Below are 19,498 nucleotides of genomic sequence, written 5' to 3' on the forward strand. Positions count from 1 at the left end.
GTTAGATTTTATTTTAGCCTTTTGAGAGTTCTCTGCACTGATTTCCATAGTGTCTGCATGACTTTGCAGTCGCACCAACGGTGAATGAGGGTTTTTTTTTTTTTTTATGCCAGATCCCCCTGAGCATTTTTGTCACTTTCTCCATTGGTCTTTGCCATTCTGACTGGGTTAAGATGACATCTCAAAGATGTTTTGATTTGCCCTTGTTAATTACCAGAGACAATGAACTTTTGGGGGGATATTTCTTTGTGTGAGTGTACTTTTGTGAACTCTGTTCAAGTTCAAGGCCCAAGTTTTAAATGAGTCATTTGGTTTTTCTTTCTTTCTTTTATTTGTTATTTATTTGTTTGCTGCAAACTGCAACATTATACAGTAATCACTCAGCCATCTTTTCATGAGGTCAACTCATCAGAGCCAAGAACTTTGTTGGAGGTTTAAACCAAATGCAAGGCATGTTGTCATTATTGCCTTGTGAATAAAGTGGCTTTTTATTGCTCTAAGAATCTCACTGTAGCTATTTCCCTTCTGTTAGAAATTTGGGATTTATCTCCCACAGTTCAGCACTATTTGAGCTGTGTGTGAAGACAGTCACAAAGTCAAAAAAAAACCTGTTTCCTACGACCAGATCTTTGCTCCTCTCTCCTGTGTTAACAGAGAGATCTGCTTTCCTGCAATTATCTTTTTGATAGGCAATTGGTCAGTGTTTAGGGTACAGGAAAAAGCATTCCATTTAAGACATTCCCTGATATCCAAGGACATAGAATGCCCAAAGCTGTTGATCCATAGCTGCTCACATAGGACATTGGATTACTACATGCACAAAGCTATTAATTCAAAGCTATTCACATAGAAAAAGATAAACATGCATCAGTTTTATCTCACTCATAGATAAGAAAATGATGACCTAAACTAACCTTGCATTAAAGGATTCCTAACTCCTCGCCTCACTTTCACCTTAGTTCACTGATGACTTTAGTTCAGATTTATTGCTTGTGTCTTAACTCTCAGGAAAACTAATTAACCATCTACCACAGCCTGGAGGGGAGAAAAAACCTCCACTGGTGCCTCTGATAGTCATCAAGTCCCCCTGGCCTGATCTTAGAGCAAAGATGTAAACTTCAGATCCAAAAAGCCCTTAGAGCTTGCCAACATTTGGCAAAAATGATAATGGACCAAAGACCATAAACTTCCCTAGTCTGTTTACATAGGTTGCCTAGTTGCCTATGCCTGCAAGGCTTTGTAGTTCTATATAGCTGGGTAAGAACAAAGAGAGTTAACAGAAGTGGGAACAGAAAGAAGCTGGAGCAGAAGTTAGAGCAGAAGCATCCCAGAAGTTAGCAGAGATCGAAAAATAAAAAGAGGAGCAGGCAGAAGAGAAGAAAAGAAGAAGAAAAAGAATGTAACCGAATTGGGAGTAGACTTGAGACAGAGAATTAGAGTTAAGACAGTTAGGACAGAAGAATTAGAATGAAGAACAACAAAGAAAGAATGATAAAGAGACATGGATATAAAGAAGACTTTGTGAGTAGACTTCTTTTTTATCTAAATCTTTTTATTTGAATTATCAAAATCTGAGCTATCAAAAAAGATTTTAGGAAAATCTTTTCCAAAAGCATTATTCCAATCTTTCAGTGATGACGTAAACTTTAGAGACTGAAGTTTCCCAGGCTTTCTGAGGAGGAAGGAGGAACGGGCAGCACAGAAGACGTTACTGTTTCGTCCATCTTTTCCAATTCAGTCACTGGGGACACAACAATAGAAACAATATTGATTCACCGTATTTGCTGAAACCCACCCAGAAGAAATTCTCTTCCACCCATTATATCTCCCAGAGCAGTGCTGGCTGCGAGTATTGCTTCTTCCAAAAATGATCGGCAGAAAACAATATACTGCCCGGACTCCATAGCATCTCTCTCTCCTTTCTTTTCTTTTCTTTCCTTGAGACAGCATCTTCTGTGGAAGATGCTCGTAGAACCTCGGACTTCCGCCGTGAGTAGACGTCTTAACCTCACATTTTAGTTCCTTTCACTTATTGTAGCGTTTTTCTCTTAACCCCTGAGAGATTCCTAATATTTTTTGTATTGTTTATCTATTCTGGATATTAATCCTCTATCAGATGGCCTCAATTCTTTGGCAAATGGAGTCCTACTCAGAAAGTCCTCTCTTACTCCTATGTGTTTTCAGTTTCATTTTTAGGTCTTTGATTCTTTGGGGTTAGTTTTTGTGCTGAGTGATAGATAGAGGTCTAATTTCATCCATATGGATTTCAATTTTCCCAGCACCATTTGATAAAGAGGTTTTATTTCCTCCAGCATATGTTTCTGATTTCTTTGTCGAATATTAAATGGCTACAATTATGTACATGTTTGGATCTTTTATTTTGTTTCATTGTTCCACATGTCTGCTTTAATACCAGTGCCATATTGCTTCTTTAATTTTTCCTAAGATCTAAATGATAATCCCTCCAACATTTTTCTTTTTGCTCAAGACTGTTTTGCTGTCTTCAGTCTTTTATAGTTCCATGTCAGTTTTATGGTAGGTTTTTTTCATTTGTGGAAAAGGATTTGGAATTTTTGATTGGGATTGTATTGAATCTCTACATAGCTTTTCAAAAAATAGCCATTTCACAACATTAAATCTATCAGTCCATGAGCATGGGATGTCTTTCCATCTTCTCGTGTCATTCTCTTTCTCTCTCTTCAGAATTTAAAGTTTTCACTGTAGAGGCCCTTCACTTCCTTGCTTAGGTTTATTCCTAGATATTGTTTTCCTTTGAGGCTATTGTGAATGGGTGTCCATGAGCTCTTCTCTCTGTTGGTGTATAGAAAAGCTATTGACTTGTGTAAGTTGATTCTGTATAGAGCCACATTGATGAATTTGTTGATCATTTCTAGAAGTTTTCTGGTAGAATTAGAATCTCTAATATATAAAATATTGTGTCATCTATAATTAAGAATGGTTTGAAGGCTGGAGAGATGGCTCAGTGGTTAAGAGCACTGCCTGCTCTTCCAAAGGTCCTGAGTTCAATTCCCAGCAACCACATGGTGGCTCACAACCATCTGTAATAAGGTCTGGTGCCCTCTTCTGGCCTGCAGACATACACTGTATACATAATGAATGAATAAATAAATAAATATTAAAAAAAAGAATGGTTTGATTTCTTCTTTTCCTATTTGTATCCCTTCAATTTTCTTCTCATGTTTCATTTCTCCAACTAGTACTTCAAGTATTATTGAAAAGAAGGAGTAGGTATAATGGAGGGTCTTGTCTGCTTCCTGACTTCAGTGAGATTACTTCAACGTTTTCTCTATTTAGGATAATGTTGACTGTGAGTCTCCCATATGTAGCTTTTATTGTGTTGAGGTTTGTTCCCTCTAGTCCTATAGTCTTTACAGCTTTTATCATAAAAGCATATTGGGTTTTGTCAAGGCTTTTTAATCTACTGAGATCGTCATATGATTTTGTCTTTAAGTCCATTTATGATTTATTAATTTATTGACTTGTGTATATTGAACCATCTCTGTATTTCAGGAATAAAGCCAACTTGGTCATAGTAGATAATCTTTTTGATATATATCTGTATTTGGTTTGCTGGTATTTTATTGATCACTTTTTAATCTATGTTCATCAGGAAAATTGGCCTGTAGTTTTTGATTTTGTTTTTGTTTTTCCTTGTATATTTTCCTGGTTTTGATTTTAAAGTAGTACTGGGCTTCTAAAAGGAGTTTGAAGGTGTTCTTTTATTCCTATTTTTTTAATAGTTTAAGAAAGACTGTAGATCATTTTTGAAAGTCCATAACTCTTATGAATCCATCTTACTGTTTTTTTTTTAATCAAAAGAATTTGTTACTATTTCTATCTCCACATTTGTTTCATGTTTGTTTTGGATATTGAACTCTTGTTGTTTGGCTGAACTTTGGTTGTTTGGCCGAATGTGGAAATTTGTCCATTTCTGTTAGGTTTTCCAAATTAATAGAGTACAAGTTTTTAAATTATTTCTTCATAATATTCTGATTTTGTTTGAGTTTTGGCATTTTTGTTTGTGGTGATGGTAGTAGTGTTTTTGGTTTGGTTTGGTTTTGATGTGTGTTTATTCTAATGTTTCCCTATTCATTCTTTCTTTTGTTCAGTTGGGTCAAAGGTCTGTGAGGCTTCTTTATATTCTTGAAGAACCAAGTCTTATTACTTGTTAATTCTTAATATTATTTTGTTGTTGCTTCTATTTCATTATTTTTTGCTCTGGTTTTTATTATTTGGTTTGGCTTTGGTTTTTGTTTCATTTTTTTTTTACAATTATTTGAGTTGCATTGATAAGTCATTTATTTGTGCTTTCTGATTTTTTTAATCTTAAGTATTTAGAATTATAAATTTCTCTTATAAGTTCACTTTCCATGTGTCCCCGGAGTTTTTATTGTGGTGTGCTTTCATTTTCATCTAGTTAAGGAATTTTTTTAAAATTTTCTTTCTTGTTTTCTTCTTTAACCCATTCATCATTCAGTAATGAGTTGTTCGATCCAGATAAATTTGTATTACTAGAGATTTGTTTGCTGTCAGTTTTAAGTTTTATTACATAGTGGTCAAATAGGATACAGTAAGCTGCTTAGGTATTTCTGAATATGTAAAGATTTATTTTGTGTCACAGAGTTGTCTATTTTAATGATACTTTCATATGCTCCTTAGCCAAGTATGTATGTATTCTTTGGTGTTTGGGTAGGATATTCTCTTGATAACTGTTAAGGTCATTTGATGTATGATGTCATTTAAATTCTGATGTTTCTCTGCTTCACACACACATATACATAAACTGTTTATTGGAGAAACTGGAGTATTCAAATCACCTGTTATTGGATTGATGTTAATCTCTGTCTTTAATTCCGTTGGTACATTTTTTTATGATATTGGTTGCTCTGGAGTTTGGGTACATATGTACTTAGGATAGGAATGTCTTCTTTGTTAACTGTCCCCTTGATTAGAATGAAGTTTACCCTTTTTCACTGATTAGTTTTAGTTTGAAGTCTGTTTTATTAGATATGATAATGACATCTACTTGATTCCTGGACTTGTTTGCTTGAAGTGCTTCTTTTTTCTATCCTTTTACTCTATAGCAGTGCCTGTCTGAAGCTAAGATGTATCTTTGTAGATAGCAGCAGATCTGTGGAATGTTTTCCTTGATCCATTCAGCTAGCCTGTTTCTTTTGGTTGGAAAAGTGAGAGCATTAAAATTTAAAGTTACTGAAATGTGCATGCTAATTGGAGCTATTGTGTTGTTGATTTGTGGTGGTAGTGTTTGTGTTCTCCTTGTAAATTTGTGTTTTAGTAATTATGACTTTGTATTTCTTTCCACTGTATCTTAGCTATCCTCTTCCCCTCTTCAGCTTTATATATTTTCTTTAAATTTGTGTGGTAGAATATAAATTTTCTGGGGGGGGCTGTTTACACTGTGCAAAGTTTTCTTTCTCCAACTATGCTTGATAGTTTTGCTGGGTATATTATTTTAGTTGAGTGTCATAGTCTTTTCAGACTTGGAATGCATTGCTCCAGCCTCTTCTGGCTTTCAGAGTTTCCAATGAGAAATCAGCTGTTATTTTAGTGGGTTTCCCTTTGTATGTGACATGTGTTTTTCTCTTGAAACTTTTAGTGCTCTTTCTTTGTTATGTATGCTTACTGTTTTAACTATGATATACTATGGGGATTTTCTTTTCTGGTCTTGACTATTCGGTTCTCTTTGTGCTTCTTGTATATGTATGCTTATGTCTTTCCTTAGGTTGGGGAAGTTTTCTTCTTTGACATTGTTGAATATTAAATCTATGCCTTTGCCTTGGGATTCTTTTTACTCTTATGTGCCTATAATTCAAAGATTTCATCTTTTCATGGTATCCCACATTTCCTGTATGTCCCTTTCCTGTGTTATTTTTTTTAATAAACTAGTCATATTCCTTGATTATTTTGCCTATATCTTCTATTTTATCTTCAAGTCCTAATATTCTGTCTTTGGCTTGTTTGAATCTACTTGTAAGGCTCTTGTTTGAGTTTCTAGTTGAATCATTAAGATTTTCAATGCCATCTTCATTTCAGCTTGAATCCCCTTTCAGTCTTTCACTCTATTAAATTCCAGTTTCAGTTCCTGGACTATTTTCATCATTTTATCATCAGCCTTATGTTTGTGTTTTCTTGGTCATCACTTGGGCATTTAATCTCCTTAGTGTCTTTCTTTTTAATTTCAATGAATTCTTTCTTTGTGTCTTCTTTATTCTTTGATGAAGTTTTTGGTTCTTCTTTTAATTCCTGTGTTCTAGAGTTCATCTAGGCAATTCTCATTGACAAACATTTCTATAGGACTGGTGATACTGGCTTGAACTTTCATGTTTTTGGATCTCTTGGCAGAAGACAGGATAGATGCCCCAAGTGGGTTAGGCCTAAATGTCTGATCTTCTTAGGGAGAATGAGGTCAGGTGAAGAGAGAGGATTGGACTGATGTGCAGGATGTTCATTCCCATCTAAGACTTGTGTCTTTGTTAGGGCTTCTTTTGCTGTGAAGAGACACCATGCCCACGGTAACTCTTATAAAGGAAAACATTTAATTGGGTGACTTACATTTTCAGAGGCGTAGTCCATTATCATCATGGTGGCGTGTTGAAATAGGAGCGGCGGGGCTGCATCCCCAACACCCCGGCCGCTTGGTTAGCTCATGCCCGAAATAACAACACACAAACTGTATTCATTTAAGAACTGCTTGGCCCGTGAACTCTAGCCCTTACAGGCTAATTCTCTCACCTGGACTAGCCCATTTCTAATGATGTTTGTAAGCACCCCAAGGTGCGCTTACCGGGAAGATTCTAGCCTCCATCCATCGTTGCGTCTACCCAGGAGAGCTGAGCATGGCGTCTCTCTGGGAGCAGAGCAGAGTCTGACCTCACTTCCTCTTCCGCCCAGCATCCTATCCTGTTTATTCCGCCCACCTATCTTATAACCTATCAGGGCCAGCAGTTTCTTTATTACTCAGCCAATGAAATCAACAGATTGATATATGACACTCCCACATCAGTGGCGTACAGGCAGACACGGTGCTGGAGAAGTAGCTGAGAGTCCTACATCTTGACTCACGGAAAGTGGTCTATCTCACTGGTTGTGGCTTGAGCATATATAAGACCTCAAGGCCTGTCTCCACAATGGCACACTTCCTCCAACAAGACCACACCTCCTAATAGTACCACTCTCTTTAGGGGCCATTTTTTTCCAGACCACCACACCTAGAATATTGACCTACATCTGACTGGGTATAGAGGTTGCATGTGGTATGGGAGGTTCAGTGGGTCTGAGGCAGACAGGGCCAATCCTGGTAGAAACCTTGTGATTGGTCCAGGTAGGGGTAGCCAGACTAAGCTGAGGCAGTGAGTATGGTATTTGGGCTAGACACATTGGGGAAAGGGTCAGGCACTCCCTGGGATATGCCATGGAAAAGGATGTGCAGGATCTGCCTGGATGGACAGGCTGGGTGTACTGTTAAGGGGCCTGTATGTCAGGCCTGGCAGGACAGGGCCTGGCAGAATCCTGGAAGTTAGTTGCCAGTGGGTGCCAGACTAGGCTGGGGCACTGGATACAGGAGCTGCTCTAGATCTTGGGGGCTGGACATGATCAGACTGACTCATTTTGCTATACCGTGGAGAAGGGTACACAGGATCTGGCTGCATAGATGGGCTGGATGTACTGTGGGAAGGGCTTGTGAGTCAGAACATGAAGGACTGGTCCTGGAAGAGTCCTGGAGATTGGTTTCTGAGCAGGGACAGTTGGTCAGAAGTAGGACGATGACTGGGTATGGTGGGTGTAGGAAAGGTCAAGCCACCTCACTGGGTTAGTCCTTAGAAAAGGATGTGTAGGATCGGGCTTGATGCAGATGTCAGATTAGTGTGGGAGGGACTGTGTTTGGAGGAGGCAAGGATGGGTCCTGGTGAAAGCTATTATTTTTAAATTTATTATATTTTATTTATTCATTGAGTGTATGTGTGTGCACACATGTGCTAACACACATGTGCTTGCAACTTGCCGTAATGTGCATGTAGAGGTCAGAGAACAACTGGCAGGAGTCTGTTCTTTCCTTTCATCTTGTAGCTCCCAAGGATCAAAGTCAGGTCGGCAGGCTTGTTGTCCTGAGGCTTTACCTGTTAACCCATCTTGTCAAGCCTCAAACATTTGTCATTTGTTTCTTGTTATCACCATTCAAAATTGTTTTTGAATTATGTTTTAAAATTTGTTTTATTTTTCATTATGGTAGGGATATATGGGCATGAGCATGTGAGTGCAGGAGTCAGAGTTCCTGGAACTAGAGTTAGAGGTAAGCAACCTAGGAACTGAGCTCCTGTCCTCCAGAGAGCAGGTGCACTCTGACTCCTGAGCTCCTGTCCTCCAGAGAGCAGGTGCACTCTGACTCCTGAGCTCCTGTCCTCCAGAGAGCAGGTGCACTCTGACTCCTGAGCTCCTGTCCTCCGAAGAGCAGGTGCACTCTGACTCCTGAGCTCCTGTCCTCCAGAGAGCAGGTGCACTCTGACTCCTGAGCTCCTGTCCTCCAGAGAGCAGGTGCACTCTGACTCCTGAGCTGTCACTCCTACTCTTCCTCCTTCCTTAACTTCTTGCCATTTTTACTGCTAGTTTTGCAAGTGACTTTTTCCTTCTACTATCAGAAATAACCCTGTCCGCCATTTAAATGTATTTCTGCTATCAGTCCAAAATCAATAAATCTCTAATTTTCATTTAACTTTCATGTTACTACCCATAACTGACCTTTTAAATCATCTTCTATTTTTACTACTAATTTTATATGATGATGCATTGTACAGACTATTACAAATATTTCTTAGTTAAATAATATATCGTGCCACTTCAATCTGTTGTGTGAAAGAATATAAAAACTATGAGATTTATAATATAAATCAAATCAAATAACCCTATGGCATCTTTAACTTTATAATTAACTTCAGTGTGAAGAATCTTTTTGTAAAAGTGCCTGTGAGATGATTCGTATTTTCTTAGGATTTTATTGACAGCCTTACCTCTTTCTCATCCTGTGACATGTCATTGATATTTTATAAGATTGTTAAAAGGAATCTATAAGAATTAGATAAAGCAGATTTTTGTCAACATTTCCATGAAAATAAGACATCATTTCTGCATTCTTAAAAAGATTTTACTCTTGGAAATAAATCATTTCTCCAAAATTTTGTCTTAATAAAATTAATCCATGTAAATAATGAAAAGTTTTAATAAATGGCTTACTATTTTAATGTACATATTGAGGGCTAGGGTGTAGTCATACAAGTATCCATCATCTTGTCTCTTGCAGTCCCACCAGACAGCTTGGAGGGATCAACTGGATCAACTTAAGATTTTCACACTGCTTTGTTTTAAATTCTGTGTGGATGATTTAAAGTTCTCTGAAGATTCTCCACTTCACTTTCCCTAACTTTTCCCAACTTTAGAAATATATTTCTGGCAGTCGTTCAGAAAGATTATCATTATCTTTTCGGAAAAGCATAGTTTTATGAGTTTTGTCCAGCGAAATTTAATAATAACATTTCACCATGAAATTAGTAACCAAGCCGGGCAATGGTGGCGCACGCCTTTAATCCCAGCACTCGGGAGGCAGAGGCAGGCGGATCTCTGTGAGTTTGAGACCAGCCTGGTCTACAGAGCTAGTGCCAGGACAGGCTCCAAAGCCACAGAGAAACCCTGTCTCGAAAAAAAAAAAAAGAAAAGAAATTAGTAACCAAAAGTGTTGTAGACAAGGCATGGTTGCTCATGCCATTAATACTAGCTAGTACTTGGGCTGCTGAGGCAGGAGAGTTGCCGAGAGCCTGGGCTTTGTACTGAGTTCCCAGGCAGAGTAAGACTGTCTCAAAAGAGCAATGAGGCCTGAGCTATGACTGCAGGTTACAGCCACTTGCCACCAACTCTAAAATATGTCCATTTTTGGGCATGGCGCCTCACACCTGTTATCCGAGTACTTGAAGGCAGAAGCAGGAAGATCACAGGAGGCTTCAGGCCAGCATGGTCTCTAGAGTGAATCACTGTCTTAAAAAGGGGGGGGCACTTATTTTTTTTTACATATTTATTTATTTACTTAGTATGTGTACAATGTTCTGTCTGTGTGTATGTCTGTAGGCCAGAAGAGGACACCAGACCTCATTACAGATGGTTGTGAGCCACCATGTGGTTGCTGGGAATTGAACTCGGGACCTTTGGAAGAGCAGGCGATGCTCTTAACCACTGAGCCATCTCTCCAGCCCCGGGGTAGGGGGGCACTTATTAAATATGAAAGGAAAAATATAAACTTTGATCTGTGGGTTTGAAAGTATAAGGGAGCATTCTGATCACTCATAAAGTTTTTGTCACCATCCTTTGGGATGAATGACCACTTTCCCACTAAGAGGTACCTTTCCTAAAGATGAAGCATTGACAGATAGCTAAAAGGGGTTTTTATTTACTGTTTTACATTTTTTTTTTACCAAGTCAGCAGTTTTTGTGGTTTTATTTAAACACAAATAAAACGTGCACGCAAGCCATCTACTCATTCTCTTCGCTGCGCAGCCTGGCGTTGGGATTGGTGACTCTGATGGCCAGCTGCGCTGCTCTTTCCACGATGGCTTTTCGGTTCTTGGAGGAAACATTGTGAGCAATCTCAGCACAGTAAGACTTGTTGCACATCAGCAGCACTTCCAGCTCCTTGACGTTGTGGACCAGAAACTTCCGGAAGCCGCTAGGCAGCATGTGCTTGGTTTTCTTGTTGCTCCCATAACCAATGTTGGGCATCAGGATCTGGCCCTTGAATCTTCTCCGCACCCTGTTATCAATACCTCTGGGTTTTCGCCAGTTTCGCTTAATCTTGACATATCGGTCTGACTGGTGCCGGATGAACTTCTTGGTCCTCTTTTTGACGATCTTGGGCTTCACCAGAGGCCGGAGGGCAGCCATGATGCCGCAAAGGAGATGGCAGCCACCTCGCAGGTAGCGCCGAGGAAGAAGGAAGGGCCTGTTTTACAATTTTTAAACAGCTTTTCACAATACATGCATTTCTTTTGTTAATGTTATAATAAGTTTCATGTTTAATGAAATAAAAATATTATATCTGATTTTTATACTCATTTATTTATTATTCTCTGAAAGTAAAACATTAGGCTTCAGTGGATATACATTTACTAAAGGACCACTATGTACTTCATTATACTTATTAAATGAATTATTCCATTGTATTGAAAAACAAGAAACTATCTGAAGCTCTGGGTATTCTTTTTTGTCCCAAACCCTGTCTCCTGTTATCTGCTTTGACCTGAATTTCTTAAATAGTTAGCATTCAGTGATGAGATGATCTTTGATAAGTGGGTAGGAGTCATTTCAAATAACTGTTACCATAGGCAACCAAAAGCTACCTTGGCATTAATTATATGTAAATTCATCCTTTGATAAATGCTATTCTTTGAGATAAAAGCTGATGATGCCCACAAATTAGAACACTTTGACACAATTATGTTTTCTGTGGGGGAAATTAATTGAAATCTACAAAGGTCAAGAAGTGTTAGTGAGTAAACTTAATATTAGCTTGGAACTATCCATTTTATTTTCATCTCTATCCTTCTGTTTTAATCAGCAGTGTGTGACATTAACCTTCAAGAGAAGCTGAACACTTATAAGAGATTACAGTTTTTATCTGTTCACTTACCCGCAAAATATGTTACCTGCTTCTTATTTCTAGAAGGCTGTGATGTGCACATAGAGCAATTTCAGAGATGAGAGAAGCAAATTTTATTATCAGCCATAGATTCTAAGTAATTTACTTACGATTGGACCATCCTGATATGCACTGCCAAAATAAACAACAGCTCTTCCCTGTCCCCAGCATCAGCTCTCATCAGTAAATGGACATTGCATATAAACCTAAGGGTTAGTTTGCTGCTACCTCTTAAGTGATGTCCATGTAAAACAGCAGATCGTTGACAAGTAGAAAACTTAAAGCACTGTAGAGAAATTGAATGTTGACTTGAAACATTAAAGAAAACTAGAGTATAATTCGTACTTTTTAGGAGTTTCACACTCACATATCAAGAGGGACTCGGAAGGAAGCCCAAGAAGTAATTGGTTTGTCAGGATTGGGTCTCTGGCTGCCCAGAGCAGCAGCTCTGTTTAGCAAAAGCCATTGGCCACCAGAGCTACTTATATTCCAAAAGAAGGTAGAAACCTAGATTTTCGTGTGGAATCTGATAGGTTGAAGGTTTAGGTAGTTTTATTATTTATTACACCAGTGAAAACTCAAGTTTTAGGAATTGTGGGTCAAACACACATTTGTGCTAAATTTCATAGTTTATCACTCTGTACTTCTTTACTGCGAATAGTAAGTTTAAATGTATAGTTAGTTAAGTAAGCCCCGGACAAAATGTCACAAATGGAATTGTTGAAATATTTAAGCTATAACATACTTCAGATAAGCTAGAAACTGGGGAATGAGACCTGTAACTACTCAATGTAGTTACGTGATCAGTCTCATTGAGGCCAGTGCCATAAAACCTGCTTTTAATTGAGTCAGAGCTAATTTGTATATATTTGGTTTTGATACAAAAAGAGAAGCTTCCTAATTAATACAAAAAGCAGCTTACAATTACCATTCTGGTGGTGGTAAAGTGATTTCTCATGGTGGCTGTATTTCGCATTTCCCTAATGACTAATGATGTATGGAGTAGCCAGTTTTTTGTTTTCCTTGTTGTTGGTTTATTTAAGATTTATTATTTTATTTTTATTTTTGGTTGACTCCTTCCTGCCTTCAAAAGCAGGACCAGCTGGAAAACTATTCCATATTACCAAACTTACTGTCAGCTCCTTCTGGACGGCAGCTGATCCTAGGAAACACTTTCCAGAAAACTTTGCCTCAATGTGCTGCTGTCTTCTTAGTCACAGCTGATTCTTCAGTTTCTACTGATGAGTGACAGCCCAAAAAAGCAAAGATTTCACTTTATAGAGTTCTTAACTCAAAGTACCGCGTGGACCACCATGGTAGAGTATGGGTGGGATTTGTAAACTTTACAGCCAGGCCTTCATCATCTGTACTTTTCTCAGAATTATGTCTAAGTTCCCACAACAGCTTAAGCTCTGAACACTTGATGATGTTTCTGACTTTTATTATTATTCTATTATTACCGCTGAAACATGGTCAGGTCTGTCATAGCAATACCCCACTCCTAGTAATAATCTTCTGTCTTAGTACTTGTCTGCTACTGTGATAATCACCATGACTAAAAGCAACTTGAGGAGAAAAGGGCTTATTTCATCTTAGAACTTGAAATCCATTGTTCAAGGAAGTCAGGACAGGAACTGGAACAGAAACCATGAGGGAGCATGCTTACTAGATCGATCCTTCATGACCACTCCTGGGTAGGTGGCACCACCCACAGTGAACTGGGCTCTTTCACATCAATCACAAATCAAGAAAATGCCCTATAGGCCAATATTGTGGGGCGATTTTCAGTTGTGGTTTTATCTTCTATGTAATTCTCACCAGTGTCGAGTTGACATGAGAATTTATCAGCATAAAGTCCTTTTGCCTTCCTTTGATGCATAAAATTGTTTTTAATTTCTAGTAGAACAGTTTATCTATTTACTTTTAAAGATTTACTAATTTTATTTTAGTATTTGAGTGTATGTCTGTACACCATGTGCATACTTAGTAGTACTTGAGGAAGTCAGAAGAGGGCATTGAATCCCCTAGGACTCTTGTTAGGATTAAGGTTGTGAACTGTCGGGTGGGTGCTGGGAGTCAAACCCCAGTCCTCGACAAAGATAACTGTTTTTAACTACTAAGCCATCTCTCCAGCTCTCATCTGTTTGTTTTTGTCATGTAGTGATGGTGGGGGAGACAAGGTCTATGAATTCCTTGTCAAGGGCATGATGTTGCATATATACTCCCTGCCCCAGAGAGGCAGAGACGGGTAGATCTATGTGAGTTCTAGGTGCCTTGGATTCAGAATGACACTCTTAGATACAGAATGAGAATTTTCCTTGCCATATCCAAAGACATTAGTATTTTCTTTGCATTTATTTCTAGGAATTGTACAATGTTAGCTTTTGGTATATTTTGACTTAATATTTTGCATATATTGTGAAGTAGGCTTCGAATTCATTCTCTCTCATGCTCCAAAGAATCATCATTCTTTTAACCACTTCTGTGAAATAAATTTTATGCCTTCTTACTTTACAGAGAATGCAAAGCCAACATGAACTAAAACCATTTTTATGACATGAAGTACCAAAAGAATAAGTAACAAAAAGAAAAATAGATGGAATGGGGTTCATCAAAACTAAAAACTGGTTTTCTGAGATCACCATCAGAAATTGAAAGACAGCCCTGAGACTGGAAAACAGTGTTGTCTAACGTCTAATATCAAAAGAACTCTTAGGAATCAATAATAAAGCAATAAAGATACAATTTAACATCAGCAGATGATTTGAACAGTTATTTCCCTAGTGAAGAGCTACAGGTGGTCAAGAACCATGTGAACATGCTTGAGATCTTTAAACATGAGTAAAACACAAAGCAACCCCTTTGGGGTGGTGGGCAAATTATCAAAGATATGGCAGTATTGAAACATTCCTTCCCTGATGATAGGAATAGAGAATGATAACGTCACCTTAGAAAATAGTTTGTTTAGTTCATCAAAAGTAAACATTGTAGCCCAGCAGTTCCACTCCAGCTGAAACATTCATCCCCACAAGACTTACAGACGAATGTTCTTAGCCAAAGTAGAGATAACCCAGTGTCCATCAACAGATGGCTGAGTAAACAGAATAGATAGCCATACAATGGAATATTAAGTCCACAATAAAAAAGACTACAGGGTTAACTGGGCAGTGGTACTGCACACCTTAATTCCAGCACTTAAGAAGCAGAGGCAAGCAGATCTCTGGGTGGGAGGCCAGCCTGGTCTACATAATGAGTCCCAGGACAACTACAGCTACACAGAGAAACCCTGTTTGCAAAAAGAAAAAAGGTTTATTGTTGGTTTGGTCTTTTGAGACAGAGTCCAGCTGTCCAACTGAACAGCTCTGACTTGTCTGTTACTCACTATGTAGAACAGGCTTGGGGCACAAAAAATAAAAACCCAGAAATAGATAGACATCGGGGTTCAAGGTAAAGATCAGAAAAGCAAAGCAGCCAGGTCACCAGAGAACTCTTACCTCTATAAGATCTCCAGACTGAAAGAGCATGAGTTCCTGTCTCATCCCGCCTTACCTTCCTCTCTAGTGCTGGGATTAAAGGTGTGCACCACCACTGCCTGTCTTGTTTGGCTGATTAGTGTGGCTGCTTTGCACTGATCTTCAGGCAAGCATTATTTATTAAAACCAAAATAATATACCATTATACAGGCTGGCCTTGTACTCATAGAAATCTGCCTGCCTCTACCTCTCAAATGCCACCACGCCCAGTGTGGGTGAACTTGAAAATTAGCGCGATTGCATATGAAGTGTCTTCTGTGATGTGTACATTTTTGTGAAGTGTCCTGGGGGGAAATGTGAAGGTACCAAATTAGTGATTGCCAAAGGAAGGAAATGGGGAGTAACTGATACATCCAAAATTTCTTTTTCAAATGAAAATGTTCTAGACTTTGAGAAAAGCAGCAACTTTATACTGTGACCACACTAAATCCCATTGGATTATATATATTAAAATGTGGATTGTGTAATATATAAAATATATCATAATAATATTTTAAGTGATCATATGCTAATATTCTTATACTTTAGTACAATACTAACTTAATACATGCCCTAAAAATAGTTTTTTATATTTTAGAAACTTATCTTGGCATCCTGCCTTGACCACTAAAAGTAAAATGAGGAATCCACATTCTCATGCATTTATTGATCTGACCGAAGATTTTACAGCAGGTGAGTTTCATAGAAATGAAATGTATTATGATCTGCCTAAGAATAATGGGATTTTTATATCCCCATAAAAATAATTTCTTAATCACATTATGCTATGATCAAACCTTTAAAAAGTTACAATGTAATGTAGGTAGCAGAAGGTTAATATACTGGAAATAAGAGGAAGTATTTAGTGTGATGAATATGACCTTAGTTCTTACAGTTTTTGTTCATGTTAAACACCTTATATTTGAATTCTCTACTGTTTAGAAATTTTTTATAATTTGGACATATGCCACTCAATATTTCTTTTTCTTATATTTAATGCTTTTACTAATAAATACCATAAAAATTAATGGTTGAAAAATTATTTAGCTTGAATCCTGAAAAGGGGCAAATAAGAACTGTTGTTGACTGTGGAGCACTTGCTGGTTAGTGCTTTAGCACTGAGCTCCTTCTTCAGGCCTGGAGACTCCTGTAATATGTTACACATTTGCCCATTGCCTGGCTTTAAGAATTATAAGTGCTACATATATGTGGATAATTTATCTGAATGCTACCATATGTCCCTTCATCTCAGAAAATCTTAAAGAAAATCACAAATTTCTCATTTCACTTGTGAATACTTCAGTATGTACTTCTAAATAAGAATGAGTATTTTAAAGATTCATTATGTTTATTTAGTGTATATAAGAGTTTTGCATGCATGTCATGTACCACATGTGTGCTAGTACCTAATGACACTGAAAGGGGGCACTGGATCCTGGAGTTCAGATGACTGTAAGCCACCATATGGGTTCTGAAACTAAATCATAGTCCTCGGAAAGAGCAACAAGTGCTCTAGACTAACTGAGCCATCTCTTCTAGCCCAAGAAAATTTTTTCTTTATTTCCACCAGTAGATTGATTATTCTGAACCCAAAATGATTTACAATAATTATTTAATAGTAAGTATATAGTCATTATTCAGAATAACCCTATATATTCCTCAGGGTTCAGTTTTGTTTTGTTTTTGTTTTTTGGGTTTGTTTGTTTGGATGGTTGGTTTTTCGAGACAGGGTTTCTCTGTAGCTTTGGGGCCTGTCCTGAAACTAGCTCTTGTAGACCAGGTCGGCCTCAAACTCACAGAGATCTGCCTGCCTCTGCCTCCCGAGTGCTGGGATTAAAGGCAACAGAATACCATACAAAGAAATGTTACCAGTTTGCAGAAATATCTCTTTTCTGAGTCTGCTCTGGTTTGAAAGAAAATGACACCAAATGTAGCGACACTATTAGGAGATGTGGCTTTGTTGGTATGTGTGGCCTTGGTAAGTGTGTCACTGTGGAGGCAGACGCTGAGGTCTCATATATGCTCAAGCCATGCCCAGTATCTTAGTTCACTTTCTGTTACCTGCACAAGATGTAGAACTCTCAGCTACCTCTCCACTGCCGTATCTTCCTGTACATTGCCACATCCCACCATGATGTTAATAGACTGAACCTCTGAACTGTAAGCCGTCCCATTAACTGTTTTCCTTTAAAAGAATTGCCATGGTCATGGTGTCTCTTCATAGCAATAGAAACCCTAACTAAGGAATCTGTCTCCATGGTGTTTCTGTGTTACTTTGTCCTTAGGTTTCAGTAGTTAGAGTCTGGAACATAGTCTGTGTCTTAGCTAATTAAGAAGATGCATAAATTTTTAATGTGTTATGATATTAAAATTCAATATCATAGTAAATTTCAACTTACTGGGCACAGATCATTATAATCCCCTTTCATGGATTTAGGCAGTATAGTGGTTATTGTCAAAGCCATTGTTTCAAAACAGTTAGAATGGCACTATGTCTTTCGCTCTTTTACATTAAGTGTTACCTGGAATTGTCTGTTAATAAAAAGAACTGCTGCCATTATCTCTTTAGTCACCTGAAGTACAATTGAGACAGGCAAAATAAATGAAATAAATGAAATAAATGTTTGTTCTCTCATCCCATCAATTTTGGGCAGTCAATCCTCACAATCCAAATTTTCAATAACATTGTATCGTAAATCAGGAAACTAATTGCAACTTATTAAATCAGGCCTGGTAAGTGCTAGCAGTAAATATCTTCTTTTAATAGTATCATGTAGCCAGGTATGTTGATGTTTGCTGATAACCCTAACACTTAGAACCAAGGCAGGAAGGTCCCAAATTCCAGGCCAGTCTGGGCTACACAGTCTGTCTCAAAAACCTAAAAGAGTGCTCGATGGCTGGCAAAAAAAAACAGCAATTAAAACATCTGCAGCCTAATTTCCTGAGTTCAATCCCTGGGACCCACACGGGAAAGGAAGAGAACTAACTCCTGCAAATCCCCTCTACCTTCCCATGTTTGCCATGGCACATGAAACATGCGCACAAAATGGAAGCAATAATGCTTACCAAAAAAAAGGTATTCTAAGATGAAATACTTAAATTTTATTTGAGACAAAAAATAAGTAAAATTTTATAACCATATGTTAGTAGATTGTTGACTAAGAATTCTTCTAGTATATTTTCACTGTTTGTATATAATTTGCAATGTTAAGAAAATTGTAAGGACCCGAGTAAGTATGCTCTACATCTTACCAATTTTAAATAAAGAAAAAACATTACTGTTCTGATAAGTTTATTACGGTTCAAACTTCCTGGGTCCTTGAATGTGCATCAAAATGGAGGCATTGACGAAACAGCAGATGTTCTAGTGTAGCATGTCTGGTTTGCTAAATCATACCAAACCTCCAGGAAAGGTTCTGAGTGTATTGTAATAAAAGCCACTCTTTTTAATTTATTTTTTAAACTATTTTTTCTTGTGTTACATACCATTCCCAGTTCCCACTCCCTCCTGTCCTCCCCCATCCCCACCTCACCGCTCATCCTCGCCTCACAGAGCCGTGGGAGGTCAACAAAGTCTAGCATGTTTCTTTGATGCAGGACCAAGGCCCTTCCCAATATATCTAGGCTGAGCAAGGTATCCCTCTAAAGAGAATAGGCTCCAAAAAGCCCTTACAAGCAGTAGGGATAAATCCTGGTCTTACTTCCAGTGACCCCACTGTCTGCCCCAGTCATACAACTATCAACCACATTCAAAGGGCCTAGTTTGGTCCCACGCTGGTTGTCCCCAACCCCCCTCCACCCCTCCACAGGGCAAAGCCAGTTCAGGCACCCTCACCACAATTGCTTAGGGTCTTAACTGGGATCATCCTTGTGTATTTCTGGGATTTTCCTAGTGCCAGGTATCTTGCTAGCCCCATAATGGGTCCCTATATCAAGATATCTCTTTCCTTGCTCTCCCTCTCTGTCCTTTCCCCATCTTGACCATCCCTTTCCCTCAAATTCTCCTCTCATTTCCCTTTTCCTGCCCTACCACCTCTTCTGTCCCTTCTCCCCCTAGCCGCACCCTCCCAATTTTTTCAGGAGATCTTGTCTATTTCCCTTTCTCAAGGGGATCCATGTATGATTTTCCTTACCTGTAGCCTAACTTCTCTGGAGTCATGAATTATAGGCTCCTTTTGCTTTGCTTTACATCTAGTATCCACTTATGAGTGAGTACATACCTTGCTGTTCTCTGCATCTGAGTTACCTCACTCAGGATGATTTTTTT

General features: G+C 38.3%; 2 protein-coding genes across 2 annotated transcripts in view; one reads left to right on the top strand and one right to left on the bottom strand.

The window, feature by feature from the left end:
* Itfg1 (integrin alpha FG-GAP repeat containing 1) overlaps positions 1–19,498 on the top strand; it is a 95,111-nt gene that overhangs the window by 19,759 nt on the left and 55,854 nt on the right. Inside the window, exon 6 of the mRNA XM_050120674.1 lies at positions 15,830–15,924. Coding sequence (XP_049976631.1) covers positions 15,830–15,924 — 95 coding nt within the window. The remainder of the gene's footprint in view (positions 1–15,829; positions 15,925–19,498) is intronic.
* Positions 10,507–11,027, bottom strand: LOC126487718 (60S ribosomal protein L32). The gene has a single exon (XM_050120685.1). The coding sequence runs from the start codon at positions 10,963–10,965 to the stop codon at positions 10,558–10,560; it is 408 nt and encodes a 135-aa protein (XP_049976642.1). The 5' UTR covers positions 10,966–11,027; the 3' UTR covers positions 10,507–10,557.

This window comes from Alexandromys fortis, unplaced genomic scaffold (assembly GCF_014885135.2).
Source record: "Alexandromys fortis isolate MF-2015 unplaced genomic scaffold, M_Fortis_MF-2015_v1.1 scaffold_186, whole genome shotgun sequence".
Taxonomy (NCBI): domain Eukaryota; kingdom Metazoa; phylum Chordata; class Mammalia; order Rodentia; family Cricetidae; genus Alexandromys; species Alexandromys fortis.

What these genes read in the sequence shown, in the direction of transcription:
- LOC126487718 (XM_050120685.1), bottom strand. Translation starts at nt 10,965, where the DNA reads ATGGCTGCCCTCCGGCCTCTGGTGAAGCCCAAGATCGTCAAAAAGAGG.